Below are 19,145 nucleotides of genomic sequence, written 5' to 3'. Positions count from 1 at the left end.
AACCAGTCTTGATGTTTCCTGGTGGAGAAATTAGGAGTACTGCTTGCAGATGCTGATCACAGGAGATTTACAGGCAGACCAGGCACTGTGGACATTCAATGGTTCCTGTCTGTTGAGCATTGTCAGGTTGCTTGTGAGGCGTTGTCTGAGTCGGTCTTTCTTTGAGGAGTACTTGAGTCCATCGGCACTGATCTTCCTGTGGCAGCACTTCTGCTGCTTCTGCCATTTGTGGCACAGGTTGATGGAGATTATAACTGAATTAGGCGATGGTTGGACCAGCAGTCAGTTTGCTAATACCTCACAGAAAACTTGAATTATGATTAACTCAGCAAGTTCATTTATTTCACGTTAAAAAATCTGGGGTAGGAATGTTCGCAACTTTCCACTCTAATACACACACACACACATAGTAAGTAGGGAATAGAAAAAGGAGTTTTACAACTATGGATAGTAACAATACAAGAATGACAGACATGCATATTAGTTGATGTGATTTCCAGAGTCCAGAGTCAGAGTCCAAGGAGGAGTTATTTTAAGTAGAAACTCGAGTTCAGCTGGCTGAATACCGAATTTGTGGAATTTCCTTTACTGTTGCTGCAGATACTGTGAGATAAAATAGCTACACAGTGACTGAGTCAGTTCTGCAGGCAATTGTAGAAAATCTTCCTCAGAGGGTTTGTTGTTCAGTGTGGAGTTCTGCTTCTTGGTGTTCAAGGGTAGGATTTTCTGAGCAGTATGCTAAAGGTGTAATGTTAAAAATGTCCAAAAGGCCAGAGGCTTGGGTCAAGTAGCATGTCCCATTAATGGGTTAATTGCAGCTAAACAATCAGTTTCTGTGCTTCAAACCAGTATCCATAGTTTTTCCTTGAGAGAGACAAGATGACTATTAATATCTCTTCTCCTTTAAGGGGCTTCAATCTCACTTTTGTAGTCGTTTAGATTGGGGGGCAGTTTGTCTGAAATTCCTCTGCTTTTGTTAATTACAGTAAGTCTTTACAGTGAGGTGTGAGATTCCACAGCCTGAGAGAAGAATGTTTGAAACTCCTGTTGGTAGCTCCCAGAACAAAATGAAAATCCTGTGGTCATATGACTTGTAGCAGCCATTATTTTGGTTCAGCCGAAGGTTCAAGGGTGGCACGGCAGCACAGTGGTTAGCACTGTTGCTTCACGGCGCCAGGGACTCGGGTTTGATTCCCGGCTTGGGTCACTATCTGTATGGCGTCTGCATGCTCTCCATGTGTCTGCATGGATTTCCTCCGGGTGCTCCAGTTTCCTCCCACAAGTCCTGAAAGACGTGCTGTTAGATGAATTGGACATTCTGAAGTCTCCCTCTGTCTACTCGAATAGGTGCCGGAATGAGGCGACTAGGGGATTTTCACAGTAACTTCATTGCAGTGTTAATGTAAGCTTACTTGTGACACTGATAAAGATTATTATTATTATCATTATTATTTGAAACTAGCAAAAGAATAAAGTTTTGGATTTATTTTCATGTCATACGGAGCCAAAATAGTAATTTCAGTTTGCTGATACTTTGTCATGGATTACAAACAGCAACCATCTCAAATATTCTGGACCTACTGGAATTAATTTGTTGACATGAGGAGCATGACAAGTACCCCTTAATCTCCCAAAATTTGACAGATAAGGAAAAATGAGTTAGAAGAATGCGGGTCAATCTTACTGAGATACACAGGATTCTCAGGGACTTAGAGATAGAGATAGAGAAATACAGCACAGAACAGGCCCTTCAGCCCACTATGTTGTACCAAACTTTTGACCCAGGTTAATCATAGAATTTTGGACACTAAGGGCAATTTATCATGGCCAATCCACCCAACCTGCACATCTTTGGACTGTGGGAGGAAACCGGAGCACCCGGAGGAAACCCACGCACACACGGGGAGGATGTGCAGACTCCACACAGACAGTGACCCAAGTCGAAATCGAACTTGGGACCCGGGAGCTGTGAAGCAATTGTGCTATCCACAATGCTACCGTGCTGCCCTTAAGAATAAATTAATCTACACTCCATTATTCTACCCTAATCCATGTACCTATCCAATAGCCACTTGAAGGTCCCTAACGTTTCCGACTCAACTACTTCCACAGGCAGTGCATTCCATGCCCCCACTACTCTCTGGGTAAAGAACCTACCTCTGACATCCCCCTATATCTTCCACCATTTACCTTTAATTTATGTCCCCTTGTAATGGTTTGTTCCACCCGGGGAAAAAGTCTCTGACTGTCTACTCTATCTATTCCCCTGATCATCTTATAAACCTCTATCAAGTCACCTCCTCATCCTTCTCCGTTCTAATGAGAAAAGGCCTAGCACCCTCAACCTTTCCTCGTAAGACCTACTCTCCATTCCAGGCAACATCCTGGTAAATCTCCTTTGCACCTTTTCCAAAGCTTCCACATCCTTCCTAAAATGAGGTGACCAGAACTGCACACAGTACTCCAAATGTGGCCTGACCAAGGTTTTGTACAGCTGCATCATCACCTCACGGCTCTTAAATTCAATCCCTCTGCTAATGAACGTTAGCACACTATAGGCCTTCTTCACAGCTCTATCCACTTGAGTGGCAACTTTCAAAGATCTATGAACATAGACCTCAAGATCTTTCTGCTCATCTACATTGCCAAGAACCCTACCGTTAACCCTGTATTCCGCATTCACATTTGTCCTTCCAAAATGGACAACCTCACACTTGTCAGGGTTAAACTCCATCTGCCACTTCTCAGCCCAGCTCTGCATCCTCTCTATGTCTCTTTGAAGCCGACAACAGTCCTCCTCACTATCCACAACTCCACCAATGTTTGTATCATCTACAAATTTACTGACCCACCCTTCAACTCCCTCATCCAAGTCGTTAATGAAAATCATAAACATCAGAGGACCCAGAACTGATCCCTGCGGTACGCCACTGGTAACTGGGCTCCAGGCTGAATATTTGCCATCCACCACCACTCTCTGTCTTCTATCGGTTAGCCAGTGCGTTATCCAACTGGCCAAATTTCCCACTATCCCATGCCTCCTTACTTTCTGCATAAGCCTACCATGGGGAACCTTATCAAATGCCTTACTAAAATCCATGTACACTACATCCACTGCTTTACCTTCATCCACATGCTTGGTCACCTCCTCAAAGAAGTCAATAAGACTTGTAAGGCAAGACCTACCCCTCACAAATCCGTGCTGACTATCCCTAATCAAGCAGTGTCTTTCCAGATGCTCAGAAATCCTATCCCTCAGTACCCTTTCCATTACTTTGCCTACCACCGAAGTAAGGCTAACTGGCCTGTAATTCCCAGGGTTATCCCTATTCCCTTTTTTGAACAGGGGCACGACATTCGCCACTCTCCAATCCTCTGGAACCACCCCTGTTGACAGCGAGGACGAAAAGATCATTGCCAACGACTCTGCAATTTCATTTCTTGCTTCCCATAGAATCCTTGGATATATCCCGTCAGGCCCGGGGGACTTGTCTATCCTCAAGTTTTTCAAAACGCCCAACACATCTTCCTTCCTAACAAGTATCTCCTCGAGCTTACCAGTCTGTTTCACACTGTCCTCTCCAACAATATGGCCCCTCACGTTTGTAAATACTGAAGAAAAATACTTGTTCAAGACCTCTCCTATCTCTATCCTACCCTCGCTCTAGTCATTCTCATATTTCTCACATCTCTAGTCATTCTCATATTTCTCACATACTTGACAGGGTCGAATCCATAGAATCTCATAGAATATCTACAGTGCAGAAGGAGGCCATTCGTTCCATCAAGTCTGCATCGACCCTCCGAAAGAACGCTCAACCCTGTCTCACTTATCGCCCAATCCCCATAACCCAAACTAACATGCACATCTTTCAATTGCAGGTGGCAACCAGAGAACCCTGAGGAAACCCACGCAGACACGGGGAAAATCTGAAAAATCCACACAGTCACCTAAGGCCAGAATCAAACCCAGGTCCTTGGCGCTGTGAGGCAGCAGTACTAACCACTATGCCACCGTGTTGCCTATAAATGCTGAGAGGTTGTTTCCCATTGTGGGAGAATCTAGGACCAGAGAGCATAATCTCAGAGTCGGGGGCCACCAATTTAAGACTGAGATGATGAAGAATTGCATCTCTCAGAGGTGAGTAAATCTGTGGAATTCTTTATCGCAAAGTGCTGTAGAGACTGGGTCATTAAGTATGCTCAAGGCTGAGATAGACAGACTTCTGGTCAGTTCGGGAATTAATGATCATGCATATAAGGCGGGAAAGTGGAGTTCAGGATTATAATATCAGATCATCCATGAATTCCTTGAATTGCAGAGCAGACTCGATGGGCCGAGTGGCCTACTTCTGCTCTTACATTTTACGATCTTAACCTCGGCATATATAATCTGCATCATCGATCACATTATTGTGTGCTCCAGAAGTCATCACGTTTGAATCCAAGCCTATTGAAAGGGTTTACCCTCATGGCTACAATGAAGATGAACCTGTCTAGGTTGGCAGAAAGCATACTGGAATTGTAACTGTCCCCAAACTTGTAAGAATAGTAATTGTAAGTCACAGGCAGCACGGTAGCATTGTGGATAGCACAATCGCTTCACAGCTCCAAGATCCCAGGTTCGATTCCGGCTTGGGTCACTGTCTGTGCTGAGTCTGCACATCCTCCCCTTGTGTACATGGGTTTCCTCCGGGTGCTCCGGTTTCCTCCCACAGTCCAAAGATGTGCAGGCTAGGTGGATTGGCCATGATAAATTGCCCTTAGTGTTGGGTGGGGTTACTGGGTTATGGGTTTGGGTGAAGGTGTTAACCTTGGGTAGGGTGCTCGTTCCAAGAGCCTGGGAAGACTCGATGGGCTGAATGGCCTCCTTCTGCACTGTAAATTCTATGATAAGCTTGAATTGTGTTTGTCGCAGGAATGAGAGAAAGAAGTGAAAAATACAGATGGGAGAGTTTGTCGCTCAAAATAGATATTTTCGCACCAACATTGATGGGAAACAACACTAACATGTCAGTGTATTTTGAATGCTATGGGCATTAAGAAAGAAATCTCCTTGGGACTTTGCAAAAGCTTTCTAAAAGCCAAGTATATTGCATTCACTTCATTTGCTTTTGCTGTGTTCAGTCAGTTCATTGAAGGATTTGATTAAATTAATCAAGCACGACTTACCTTTTGTGAACCCAGATTGACTGTTCCCGATTAACCTATACCTTTCTAAGTGTTCATTAATGTTATTTTATATTATAATTTTTAAAATAAATTATCATGAATGTCCTCCTGTGACCTATTTTATCACATCTCTCTTTGTTGAAGAATTTTGGATGGCAAATCTGCTTTACCATTAAAATCCTTCAGTGTTCTACACTGTAAACTGCCGCAGACCTGATGACTTATGGATACAAATCTAATGGAATCCTTACACCCACAGCAATCCTGTACATAAGTTGAGATGAATGTAAAGTGTCAGCCCACCCCATTTTGCTGTCAGAATGCTGGACAGGTAACCATTTGGAGGAACGCTCAAAATAACTCAGATTGAAGGAATTGCTTCGCCTGGTTACTAATGTTGGAGCTATGTCGAAGGTAAGCTCCCTCTTTAGCAGGTTAACAAAGAAAAGACTTTCCAGCTACTGTTTTCAAACAGCAATCAGGAGACCTTGCAGTCAGAGGTCAATTACCACAGCTCCAGGCCTCTTAGACCAGGGAGTGGGCCTACAATGTTTCTGGATAATGTAAAGCACTTGCACCCAGAATTATTTCAAAAGCAATCTGCCTGTCTAGTAGCCAGGTGACAGATATGGAGTTGGGGGTGGAGAGAAGAAAGTCAATCAAGTACCCATTTGTCAGTACTGTTTTCTTCCTAAATTTTAGAAATATTTATTTGAGATATCTCCACATTCTACATTGGTAATCCTTATTGCTCTTCATGCCTCTTAGATGTAGATATAGTAGTTACAGCATAGAAGGAGGCCATTCGGCCCATTGAGTCTGCACTGGCCCTTGGAAAGGGCACCCTAATTAAGCCCACACCTCCACCCTATCCCCATAACCCAGTAACCGCACCAAACTTTTTTGGACATTAAGGGCAATTTAGCATGGCCAATGCACCTAACCTGCACATCTTTGGACTGTGGGAGGAAACCAGAGCACCTGGAGGAAACCCACACAGACACGGGGAGAACAGGTAGACTCTACACAGACAGTGACCCATGCCAGGATTCGAACTTGGGACCCTGGAGCTGTGAAGCACTGTGCTACAGTGCCACCCCGCTTTGCTAGTACAGAGGTGAAAATACCTCCTGAGTGTTGCTTCCATTCTTTTATTCTCTACCTGCAGGATTGCTTTCTAGCGTTCTTACTTTCTTCACTTCTTTAGCTCACTTCTTGTTTTTAATGTTATTTGCTTTTTTATTGCCATTAATGCTGATTAGAAATCTTTCGTGATGTTCTCTTGCAGCACTTCTAATCTTCCATATTTCATCTCTGAGGTAGAACTTAATGTTGGTTCGCTGCCTGAAATGGATGATGTTGGCTGGACTCTGGATTATACACCCTAACATTCAGTTCTCCCAAGGCAAATTTCTGTTTCCTATGCTTTTGGGCATTTGTCAGTCAAGTTTGGTGGAATGATTGGAGGGATTTAATTATACTGATGAATCTCTCTCATTTGTTTTTTGAGTGAGGGATCATCACTGCTTAGAATCTAGACTCGTAGTTTAAAGTTACTGTCACAAAAATTAAAAATGCCACTCATGAACATTGACAAAAAACTTTGTTCAAATGATATCACATTTCTTTTTAAATGCATTTGTTGTACACCACGGAACTACAAATGTTTCCAATAATTACAGCTTTGTTTCCAAGGGTACTCTCATTTTCTGATGTCACCTTCACAACAAAACCTTTTGAGACATTTGAAACTACACTTGCCATTGAAGACTTTTATTGAAGAGACTTATGGTCCACTGGTTATTTTATTACATAAGGCAATTTTATTCCCCTTGTTGGCAATAGTAGAAATATATTTTTAGTGTGACAAAATTAAATGCAAGACTGTGCTCTGAATATTTTCAGTGCTGTCTCAGATCTCAGCTAACTGTATTGATGAACATTGCTCTGCTATTGTTGCCCGTTGGAACAAACAGCTGATCTGATCACTGTAGATAGATTAACAAAAGCTATGGCTAAGAAAGTGAGATTCACAACAGCAATAGTCAGGGTTAGGGTAGATTTAGGCACAGCCCAGCAAATATGTGCTGCAATGAGCTTTCCGAAAAGGCACATTTGTGAAGTGAACAGGGTGTGATTCTTGTAGAACTTTGCTGGAGTAGCATCTGTTGCAGTTACTCAAAATATATCAGGGATTCAATTCAAGGTCTCAGCACATCTTTCAGGAGTTCTGCTTTCAAGACATTTTGGGGCTGAATTATCACCAACAAGAGCACGTGGTTTGGGTATATTTGGGGTCGGCGGTTAAAATCAGGAAAACTGACGTTATAGTGGGAAGCTAACTTCAACCTACTGACTTCTGCGTTTCCCTCCAGTGTATTAGGCTCTGTCACACAACCCATGAGGGAGAGGCAAATTGGTAATTACCATATGTTAATCACTCAATTAGAACATATTTCAATGCACTATTTGTAATGATATGTAGAATATCATTTGTGTATATAACATAATAACCAAATTGTATATAAACCTTAGTGTGTGTATGCATAGATTGCAATTCTAGCATCCGACCACAGGTGGCGTGGCTACAGGAGAACGTTACTGGAGGACACCCACATGGGAGACAGGATTTATTCTTGCATCCGACCACAGGTGACGTGGCTACAGGAGAACATTACTGGAGGACACCCACATGGGAGACAGGATTTATTCTTGCATCCGACCACAGGTGACGTGGCTACAGGAGAACGTTACTGGAGGACACCCACATGTGGGAAACTGAACCTGGACAGCAAGCACAGAGTGCAGTCACAGATCAAGCAACTCCTGAGTCAACAGTAATTGATAATAGTTAATCAGAGTTGTTTGTATTTAGTTGTCATATCCAACTGTAACTTTAGTAGACATCGTAGAAACCGTTTAGTGTTCGAGTTAATTAATAAACAGTTTTGTTCATTTACAAAGCCGTATGTTCTCTGATCACTTCAATCACAAAGACCTCGCCATCCGTGCATACAGAGAACATTACATGGTACAACAGAGTTAATGTCAAATGAGTGCAATTAGGAAAAACTAGACACAGCAAAAAAGAAATCCGAGAAGGACAATCGGAGGCTCTATGAGAAAGAGATTGGCTGTGAAACCCGAGATGACCAGGTGAAGCGAGATGAAAGCACTCAAGACTCCCGGCCCACTCCTCATGACTGGTAATGTAGATGCCAACTGGTGTGCTTTTAAACAACAATTTACTTTTTACGTGGAGGTCCAGGGTCTCCAGGAGGCCTCAGAGCAGAGGAAAATGGCCCTACTGATGACTATAGCTGGTCCCCAGGCAATTAACTTACATAACATTTTCCAGTTTGCCTCAGAGGATGACAAGAAAAGCGACAATAAAATAATTGGATGCTTCGATGACTACTGCCACCTGAAGAAAAATGTAACATTTGAGCGATATGTCTTTCGTATGCAGTCACAAATATCAGGCGAAGCATTCAACACTTTTGTAACAGACTTGCATCTTAAAGCACAAACCTGCAATTTTGCAGGCCTGCAGGATTTTTAATCAAGAACCAAATTGTTTATGGATTGAAAAGTGACATGATACGCGAACGATTGCTGCGCGAACGTGATGTGACTTTATTTACTGCAATATGGATATGCAAGGCCAGCGAAGTTGCTTTGCAGCAAACCACTGAAATTCAACCACAGGGAAGTGGTGCGAAATGAGAAAGCGACACCGACACCATCCATGCTGGGTCGCAGCAAAACTACCGATGTGGTCAGCATGGGGACCGTCATTTTAGAAGAACATCGGAGCATGCTACTTTGTGTCCCAGGTGCTGCAGAATGTAAATACCCTGTACTTGGAAAAACGTACTACCGATGTGACAGAGGAAGTCACTTTATGCGCCGACATATGCTCACTGAAACAAGCCAGCAGCTCAAGTGTGCCGACATAGTAAGCCGACATGCTGCACCTACAGGAACACTTAGAATTAATATGGTGAAGACAGCAGATGAGTGGACCACACCGCTCAACATCAACAGCACAATGATACAGGTAAAGCTCGACACAGGGGCTTAAGCAAACCTAATTAACAACGCCAATTTCCTAAAGTTGAGGATAAAACCAATTCCCCAAAAAAACAAATTGCATCCTGTGTGACTATAGCGGACAACGCATAGTGACTCTAGGTGTGTGTCACCTGTAGGTAACATTTAAAGGCAAAGAACACATGATTGGGTTCATAATAATGCAGTCGGCAAGAACGTTGCTACTGGGTGCAGAGGCCTGCGAGCAGTCACTGCAAGTGTGGCGTGTCCACAGCACAATGGAGCAACTGCCTGACGCTGCCATCAACTAAACGCTCAGTCAATTTCTGCAGGTATTCCTGGGAATCGGGGTGCTGTCATCACAATACAAATCTCAGCTGAGACGAGTGCTTGGGCCGCTTCGAGAATGCCTCAAGAGTGAACTGGACAAGGTGCTGCGGCTAGGCATAATTGAGAAAGTAGAAGAGCCAACCGACTGGGTGAGCTCTGTGATGGGCATGAAGAAACGCAGTGGAGAGTTGCGCATCTGCATTGATCCGAAGGACTTAAATGAAAACATAAAACGCGAAAGCTATCAGATCCCCAAAAGAGAGGAGATCACCAGCGAAATGAAAAACGGTATTCAACAAATTGGATGCATCAAAAGGATTCTGGCAGCTGAGGCTGGACAAGGACAGCACACGTCTGTCCACTTTCACACAATGTTTGGGCGGTAGTGTTTCCTAAGAATATCGTTTGGTATCATCTCAGCATCTGACATCTTCCACTGAGCCGTGGAGCAGATAGTAGAAAACCTACTGGAGTTTGGGTGTATGTCGATGACATTATCATCTGGGCATCAAACTTAGCAATAACACAATGAGCGACGACGTCAAGTCATGTTCCGGATCAAGCAGTACGGGCTCAAACTCAACAGTGACAAGTGCCATTAATGGGTGTAATTTTCCCAAAATGTGTCAGAGTATGAGGCTCTGACTGAAAACTGGTGTGTTTCTCTCGAGATGCCCAGATAAGTTTTCAGACCAGATTTTCTGGCATTCAGTGCACAGAAAATCTGGGGTGTGATTTACATCGTCACTTTGCTGAGGCAGGGCATGATAGAGCCAACAAGGCTGCTTCCACAGAAACCAGGGCACCATTTATAAAGGGCGTCCTGATATGCATTTAAATTATACCTCCTCTCACCCCACCCCCCAAATCGGACATGAATGTCCCCCCACAAGCATCGGGTGATCCTGCCGCCCACCACCACACAAGTATCGCGGTTCCCACCTATCACTGGCGAGGGGTGGTGAAAATCAGGAAATGAGGGACAGAATTCTCCATTTGAAGAATTTGTTCTCCTGCCAGAGATGAATCACCATATATTTGCACTGGCACTGGGAGCTCAATCCAGAAGTGATTCATGATCCCTTGCCATGCAGATTTATGCATGGAGGGAATTGCAAAGGATTTCCTTACGAATCCCTCTTTCGGGCCACCATTTTGAGTGGGTGGCGTGAGAGCAAAGTTGGGCGCAACTTTGCCCCGCAACACAATTCCGTTCCTCCCCCCCCCCCACAGGATTTTTTGGGTATCCAGAAGAAGTGAGAGCACTTAACAGTCTTTGAGCTTCCAATCATAGCTGTATGTTCAAAAACATTGTGGTTAGTTTCACAACTGACGACTTGAAATCTACTCAGTTTTGGGCCCCGTATCTACGGAAGGATGTGTTTGCCTTGGAAAGGGTCGAGAGGAGGTTCACAAGAATGATCCCTGGAATGAAGAGATTGTCATATGAGGAACGATCGAGGACTCATGGTCTTTATGCGTTGGAGTTTAGAAGGATGAGGGGGGATCTTACTGAAACATACAGGGTGCTGCGAGTCCTGGATAGAGTGGACGTGGAAAGGGTGTTTCCACTTGGAGGAAAAACTAGGACCAGAGGGCACAATCTCAGACTAAAGGGATAATCCTTTAAAACATGGATTAGGAGGAATTTCTTCAGCCAGGGTGATGAATCTGTGCAACTCTTTGCCGCAGAAGGCAGTGGAGGGACAATCACTGTGTCTTTATGGCAGAGATAGATAGGGTCTTGATTAATAAGGGAATCAGGGGTTATGGAGAGAAGGCAGGAGAATGGGGATGAGAAAAATGTCAGCCATGATTGAATGGCGGAGCATACTTGATGGGCCGAGTGGCCTAATTCTGCGCCTACGTCTTATGGTCTTATTGTCTTTCTCAAACGTGAAGGGAGATGAATTAAACAATGCAGACAGCTGTGTGAGTGTGTGTGTGTGTGGAAGCTGTGAAACGCAGCCCCGTAAAATGAATTTCACATGGATATGAATGAAAGGCTTACAGATCAAAGTATGGAGGGGTTTTAAGCCCAACTGACTGGTTTTCTCCTTCCAGGAATTTACAGGTGCAACTTCATCTGCTTGAGCCAGCAGGTGTATTGCACAGGCGAGTTTTAAAGCAGTGAATGTTTTCACTGTCGCTCTCTGATCGCCTCTCTAGCTTCCAGGCCGGGGTCTCTCTTATAGGGGTTTCTGGTGGGGGTCTCTGTAATTGGGGTTTCTGGTGGGAGTCTTTCTTATGGGGGTGGGGTGGTGGGGGTGTGGTGGACAGGATTTTCTTTATTATTAATTCCTGTGATGTGGGCTTTGATGGATGGGCCAGCATTTGTTGCCCAGCCCTGAGGACTTAAAGGTCCAACCACATTACTGTGGCTCTGGAGCCACATGTAGACCAGACCAGGTAAAGATGACAGATTTCCTTCCCTAAAGGACATTGGTGAACCAGATGTGGTTTTACGACAATCGGCAATAGTTTCATGGTCACATTATTTAGACTTTTAATTCCAGATTTTTACTGAATTCAAATTTCACCAGCTACCCTGGTGGGATTCGAACCCGGGTCCCCAGACTCTGGGTCTCTGGATTACTAGTCCTGTGATAATGCCACTGCGTCCCCGATTGTGTTATGGAGGGGGGGAGCGCCTGATGGACTTTGGGGGCAACTTACTTAAAGAGTTACCCTCTTGGCACACCATGAGGCCCACTGTGTCAGAGTAGCCCAGAGGACCAGAGAGTTACACGAGCTTGAAGACTAAGGTCCCAGGCTCATTTGCATTCTCCTGCCGATGCAAAGTGGGGAACCAAAGCATCGGAAGGTGACAATTCCCGTTTTTTGCCTGACTCTGGATTCTCCGCCACATCGGGAACTCTGCTATCAGCAGCGGGTGGCGGAGAATCAAGCCCATGATCTCGTTGCCGAGTATCTCATTTCCTGACTCTTGTGGGATTTTCGGGCATGTCGCCATTCATGCTCTCAGCGAACGCAAGCGCAAAATCCTCCAATTATCTTTGAGCCTTGAGCAGATCATCATTTTGGCACATTCAATATTACATTACATTGTGCAAATAAATGATGAAAATATACACAGTGAACTATGAAGTTCTGATTTAAATGTTTTTATATGTACAATCTAACTTAAATCGACAAAGGCTGCAGTTTATGTCAGTTTAATTTTTGTTTTTGTTTTTTGTTTATTGTTTATTGTCACGTGTACCAAGGTACAGTGAAAAGTATTTTTCTGCGAGCAGCTCAACACATCATTAAGTACATGAAAAGAAGAGGAAATAAAAGAAAATACATAATAGGGCAACACAGGGTACACAATGGAACTACATAACACCAGTATCGGGTGAAGCATACAGGGATGTCGTGTTAATCAGGTCAGTCCAAAAGAGGGTTGTTTAGGAGTCTGGTAACAGTGGGTAACAGTGGCAACTGGATTCAGTTGTAAACTGGCAATAAATGTTGCTGCCGATTTTTGGCACTTTGTTTGATCGTAAACGGAATAAAAATCCAAGGAGAATACAAAACATTGAATAGGACATGGGAAGATAGTGGTCGGATGCTCGAAAAAATGTTGACATGAATGGCTTGGGGAGAGAAGTGGTAGACAGGGATATGCTGGGAAAAGCAGGAACCTCATGTGATATGGAGAAAAAAAAGTACTTTTCCTGCTATTTTGAAATGTAAGTTGCATTTCTCTCCTACGAATGGCTGAATGTATTGGGTAAATTTTGGCAACTCCTAATGCTTGACTATTGCCAACCCATGCTTAGGCTTTCCAGACTTAGTAACTGTCCCTATGGAGACAAAATATGCCCTCCATATTGGACAATTAAGAGCTGTCCCTGTTTGGGCTTCGCAGTGCAGGGGAGGAGTGGGGGGGGGGGGGGGGGGGGGGGGGCAATGGATTAGTGCTCTTGTGAAACACTAAATAACCTTGCAAAAGTTTCCACACATATCAAACACCTTGACCAAAGTAAAATGAATGAGCATCAATATATGTGCAACTGCATGCAGAATAATCTTTTGTAACTTCAGGAGTAATCGCTTGGTCTGTGATATGTAAATATTTTCAATTGGAATCCTGTCTATGAGGGATTTTTTTTTGGTATTCCATGCTGAATCATGCTTTTAAAAAATGTTACAGTTTGAATTGACAATTGTTTGTACCTCATCATTCAGCCTTTTGACCTGCTGCTTTGTCTCTTCAGCTTTAGCAGCCAACATGGCAGGAGTAACTTGATCAAAGTCTGCAAACATGAAGCAATAATTTACAAACCCTCTGCTGTCCTCCAATTCATTGGCACTATGTACTAACGATTACATTTACTGCAGCAATTTGAATTACTGGAAAATGCTAGCATATATGCAGATTGAGTCACAATTTATTGGATTCCCTGGGGTGGTAGGCAGATCAGGAGTCTACATCCACCTCTCAAATGGTAAGTTTGTATTCCTGCTTCCCTGCATTCCCCCATGCCTCCCACCCACGGACCTTGTTATAAATCAAACTTTTACTGGTGAACTGTCCTCGGGTTGATGGCCGGCTGACAGCCTACTGATGACGTCGAGACTCCAGTTCAAGCCGTTGGCCAGATGTTGAGTTGGTTTCCACTCATTTCAGACAGGCAGCTGACTGGGAGCATGCAGATAATGGCCGGTAATTAAAATTAGCTGGCAACCATGCTGCTGTTGTCTGGTGTGTTTCTAGTTTACTTGCCCCGCCCAACTTCCCTCACCTGAATCCTGATCCCAGTTAAAATACCTGCTGTGTAACTAAACGACTGATCTGATGTTGATTTTGTTCAGCAGCAGTAGACACACTGGCTAGGGTTAACCCTCTGGCAGCAGCCCTGCCAAACATACAGCTGGAGGGCCTGACATCTAAAATTCATTCTGACTCTGTCAAATTGTAACTCTTGAGCCTGGCTTAGCTTAGTGGAATATTTTTGACAGTCTCTGGTGACGCCCACCTACAGCAGCTTCACGGGTTCAACTATTCCCCTTTAATTGGGGTCTTTCCTGACCCTACCTGTCCCCAAGAGTTCAACAATGACCCAATAATTAATGACAGTGTGCAGATGCGGATCTCAGGTGAGAGCAGCATCAGGATGTTCTGTTTTCCAAAGCGTGGGAATACCCACTGTAGGATTAGTAAATGGCCTCTTGTGCAAGGCACACCATTGTGCTCAGCGCCTGTGGAACCACATCACAGAAGAGAAGGGAAGAATATGGGCAGAGAAAATTTAGCAAGGTAACACATTAGAAAAAGAATCAACACTTCTCAGCTGACTGTGGTTCGAATCATGAAAGTACATGGGTCAGCTTTCAATTTGCTGGAAGCAGAACATTGCAGTGTCGGATTGTTCGTCTATTTGCTCTCATCTCCCATTTTACTTAGATTGTGGATATTTCAGTGACTGAGAACGAAAGCCCAATAACATTTTACTCCAAAAAAGATATTAAATAATTCAACAAGTTCATTCATAAATTGTGACGGTGAAATGTTTACATGGGGCTTTCCCATTATAAAGTTTTAACACCGTTAGGCAGGGTTTCTCTGCTATTAATATAACTTAGTCCATTTCCATTGTAAATGTTGGATAGGCATAAAATGTTCAGGAGTGAAGAGGAAGAAGTACATACCAGAGGCCCAATTTTAAATAGTATTGGATAGAATGGAGGAATACATTTCTATTGGTTCAAGTATGAACATGATATACATTACCTTTTGCAGTTGGAAGTTTGAGTGATTCTTGTCCCATATTTTCAGTGCAGAACTCAAATCTTTGGTTACCTATTGAACTTTTCTCATCTTCAATGCCATCAACAATTCTACAAAAATGAAACACTTGTGTAACAGTTGTGTAAATGAAACAGTTGTGTAAATGTAAAATGTCAAATTTGAATGATCTATTTCTAGTGTGAAAAGTAATACTTAAAGATCTGGCTACAATGCTTGTAAACCAACAATAAAGTGCAGTGATTCACATAGTTACTGTTCGTTTAAACTAAGTGATATTTAACTACAAAACTGCATCAACATTATCTGCTTACATTAGCCAAGAAAACCAATTACTTCAATTGTATTTCTGGTGAAAGTGGCTGGTAACAGTGTTCAGCAGCTACAGCTTCACAGTGCATTTAGGCCACAGTGCACAATGATATCCAATGATGTCCATATTATAACTTTCATTCATCTTTAGAGTGTGTGCTGGAGGCCTATTGAATACATTTTGTTCTTGTGAAAGTGAATGTTTTAGCCTTGAACTTCTGAACTGTGCTCTCTTTCTAGTGGAAGAATGTTCCTACCAGGAATAGTAGCACAGTGATAATGTTAATCGACAAATGATTCAGAGATCTGGACTAACACTCCTGTTCACTGAACATGAGTTCAAATTCAACTAATTCATCCGGAATAAAAAGCGAATGAGAATGGAATCGTGAAACTATTGGATTGTTGCATAAACCGATTGGGTTCCTTCATTTCTTTCAAGGAAAGAAATCCTAACTTGACCAACATGTAACTCGAGGTCCACAGCAATGTGGTTGATTCTCTCTCCTCTCTGAAGTGGCCGTGCAAGCCACTAGGCTGTATTAAACAGCTAGAGAAAAATCGAATAAGAATAAAACCAGATGGACCATGAGGCCTTGACTTCGGCATTGGAAAGGAGAAAGGCCCAGTTGATCCTACAAAGTCCTCTCACTGACATCGGGGGCCTGTGCTAAAATTGAGAGAGTTGTCATACGGATGAGCCATGCAACAAGACTGGTCATACAAAAGTAAAATATTGTGGAAAGGTCAAAATCAGAAACAAAAAAAACCCAGGAAATGCTGGAAACATTCAGCAGCTCAGGCAGCATCTGTGAATAGAGAAACAGAGATTTTAAATGTAAATTTAGAGTATCCAATTAATTTTTTCCAATTAAGGGGCAATTTACCGTGGTCAATCCACCTACCCTGCAAACATTTGGGTCGTGGGGGGCGAAATCCACGCAAAAACGGGGAGAATGTGCAAACTCCACGCGGATAGTGACCCAGAGCCGGGGTCGAACCGGGGACCTCGGCTCTGTGAGGCAGCAGTGCTAACCACTGCGCCACCATGCAGCCCAGAGAGAAACAGAGTTGACTGATGTGATCCAGCCGTCTTATACCAACCCGGGACGCGATTGGGTAGGTAAATCTCGCAAGAATCCTCTTGTGAGATTGACGACACTCGTTATGCCTCGCGCGATCTAACAAGATCTCACGAAGTGCCCTGATCTGGATCCCACGCTCAATGCATATTTAAATGTAGAGTTAAGCTCACTTAGATATGTTTACGCAGGAGTTACGAAAGATAGTGATGCTGAGTCTATGTACTCATTTGCCATTTCCAGCCTATTCACCAATATACTACTCAATAACATCATTGACATTTGCGCTGCAGCAGGATATCATGGCAATTTAGACTCACAATCATTGTGTGTATCAGTATTCATTGAACTTATGGGGCTGGATTCTCAGTTTGGGAGACTATGTTTTCCCGTCAGAGTTGAATCGCTCGTGGCACTAGGAGCAACGCCCACAAGGAATTCACTCATCCTTGTCATGCAAATCTATTCATGACACAGATTGTAAAAGATTCCTGTCATGAATCCCACTACCGGGCTGCCATTTTGGCGGGTGACCTGATAGCAAGTTTCTCTCCTCCTACAATGCAAATCTTGCCCCAACCACCCATCCCCCTGATAAATAAGGCATCCACCCCCAGCCCCTCAGTGTGCACATATGAGGGTGATGCAACCCACCATAAGAAATTAAATGAAAATCGTTTATTGTCACAAGTAGGCTTCAAATTAAGTTACTGTGAAAAGCCCCTAGTCGCTACATTCCGCGCCTGTTCGGGGAGGCTGGTACGGGAATTGAACCGTGCTGCTGGCCTGCTTGGTCTGCTTTCAAAGCCAGCGATTTAGCCCTGTGCTAAGAGACCCCCTCTCGGGCCCCCGTCAGACCCCCCCATCAGGCCCCCATAACAGAGACCCCATAACATAGATTGCATAACAGAGACCTCCCCCGCAATCCCGCCACACCCCTTAGACAGCCCTGTATGGAAGCTAAAGAACAGTCCAGATAGAAACAGTGAAAACAAATCAGTTTTTTCATTCACCTGCCCCTTACACCTGCTGCCTCATATAAATGTTCAGAAAGCAGAAGCTGCAACTTCATAGAAAGCCAGACCCTCATTACAAGACTTTAAATCCTCTCATATTCTTTGGCCTGCAAGACGTATACTCACTTCAAAGAGAAATAGCTTTTAGTAGGCTATTTCTTGTAATTGACAGCTTCCAGACAGTTAGATGTCTGGATTCTTTATTTTCATTTCCCTTTATGCATGAATGCATCTCAAGCAGCCTGCTTTGAACTTAACCACAATGTTTATAAATATCTAAGACTTAAGACTTTCACTTCCACTTTTTGTCAGCAGAAAACACTTAACTGCTTTTGATGTGTCCAGGAACTGTCAAACAAAGCTAGATGTTTATCAACATTGTGGTTAGGCTCACTGGGGTTCTCTGATATGGGAGGGGGGGCGGTCTCTGTTGGGGGTTTTGATCATGGTCTCTGATGAGCGTCTGGTGGGGGTCTCTGATGGGACTTCTGTTGGGGGTTTGGTGGGGGTCTCTGATGGGGTTCTCTGAAGGCGGTCGCTGATGGGCATCTGCTGGGGGGCTGATGCGGGTGGTGTAGGCAGGATTTTCATTGTGGGGGTAAGGGGACCCTCCGATGGGCTTTGAGGGCACCTACCTTAAATGCTTACCTCCTTGGGCAACCATGAGGTCCACTGCACCAGGGCCATGCTGGCAAATACTTGTACCAATCCATGACTTTGTGAATCCCGGCCCAGTGGGCTTGAGCAGCACGGAGGCATAGAGAATCTAGTTCATTAATAGGATGCAAATGGGTCATTTTGACCCATTTGAATTCCTCCCACTAGCACGGGGACCAGAGCTCGCAAACAGATCGGGTACTGATCTTGTTTTCCCGACACATGGTTGGGGGGGGGGGGGGGGGGGGGGGGGAGGGGGGCAACATTGGGAGTGAGGCTTGTATGACACATTAAACACTTTTTTGCACACCCACAATTATGCCTCTGTCACTACCTTCTGCAATGTGGGCTGACCACCGAACCCTTTTCCCATCTCTCCAAGCATCCTTCCCCCCCCCCGTTCCCGGTGGTGCTCATCCAGCCTCTGGCCATGGACATGTTCCCGGAGCTGTGCACCATCCACTGGGTGTTCGGATCTTGTGTGTGTGTTGTTGCCCCCCGCAATATTCAAGTACAGTGTCCAGCCATCAGGGTATGATTGGGATGCCAGGCAACAACTCCCACATGCTCCATCCACCCATGGGAATTCACGTGGGATGAGTGAAGTGCTCATTTAACCATGATTGCCAATTCCCTATTAGCAATAGGCTTCAGCCATACAGCCAGCAGCCTCAGAAGTCAGTGGGGGTTATGGGTGGTTGTTGGGGCAGACGGGAAGGGACAAGGGTTGCCCCTGGAATGGGTACACACAATCCAGTGGGGTTGGCA

General features: G+C 44.1%; 1 protein-coding gene across 1 annotated transcript in view; it reads right to left on the bottom strand.

Moving 5' to 3' along the window:
- Nucleotides 1-19,145, bottom strand: part of kcnh8 (potassium voltage-gated channel, subfamily H (eag-related), member 8) — a 545,374-nt gene that overhangs the window by 16,241 nt on the left and 509,988 nt on the right. Inside the window, exons 14-15 of the mRNA XM_038797843.1 lie at nucleotides 15,296-15,402; nucleotides 13,738-13,817 (exon numbers count right to left, since the gene is read on the bottom strand). Of these exons, the coding sequence (XP_038653771.1) occupies nucleotides 13,738-13,817; nucleotides 15,296-15,402 (187 nt within the window). The remainder of the gene's footprint in view (nucleotides 1-13,737; nucleotides 13,818-15,295; nucleotides 15,403-19,145) is intronic.

This window comes from Scyliorhinus canicula, chromosome 5 (assembly GCF_902713615.1).
Source record: "Scyliorhinus canicula chromosome 5, sScyCan1.1, whole genome shotgun sequence".
Taxonomy (NCBI): domain Eukaryota; kingdom Metazoa; phylum Chordata; class Chondrichthyes; order Carcharhiniformes; family Scyliorhinidae; genus Scyliorhinus; species Scyliorhinus canicula.
This window is presented reverse-complemented; position numbering and strand designations above follow the sequence as displayed.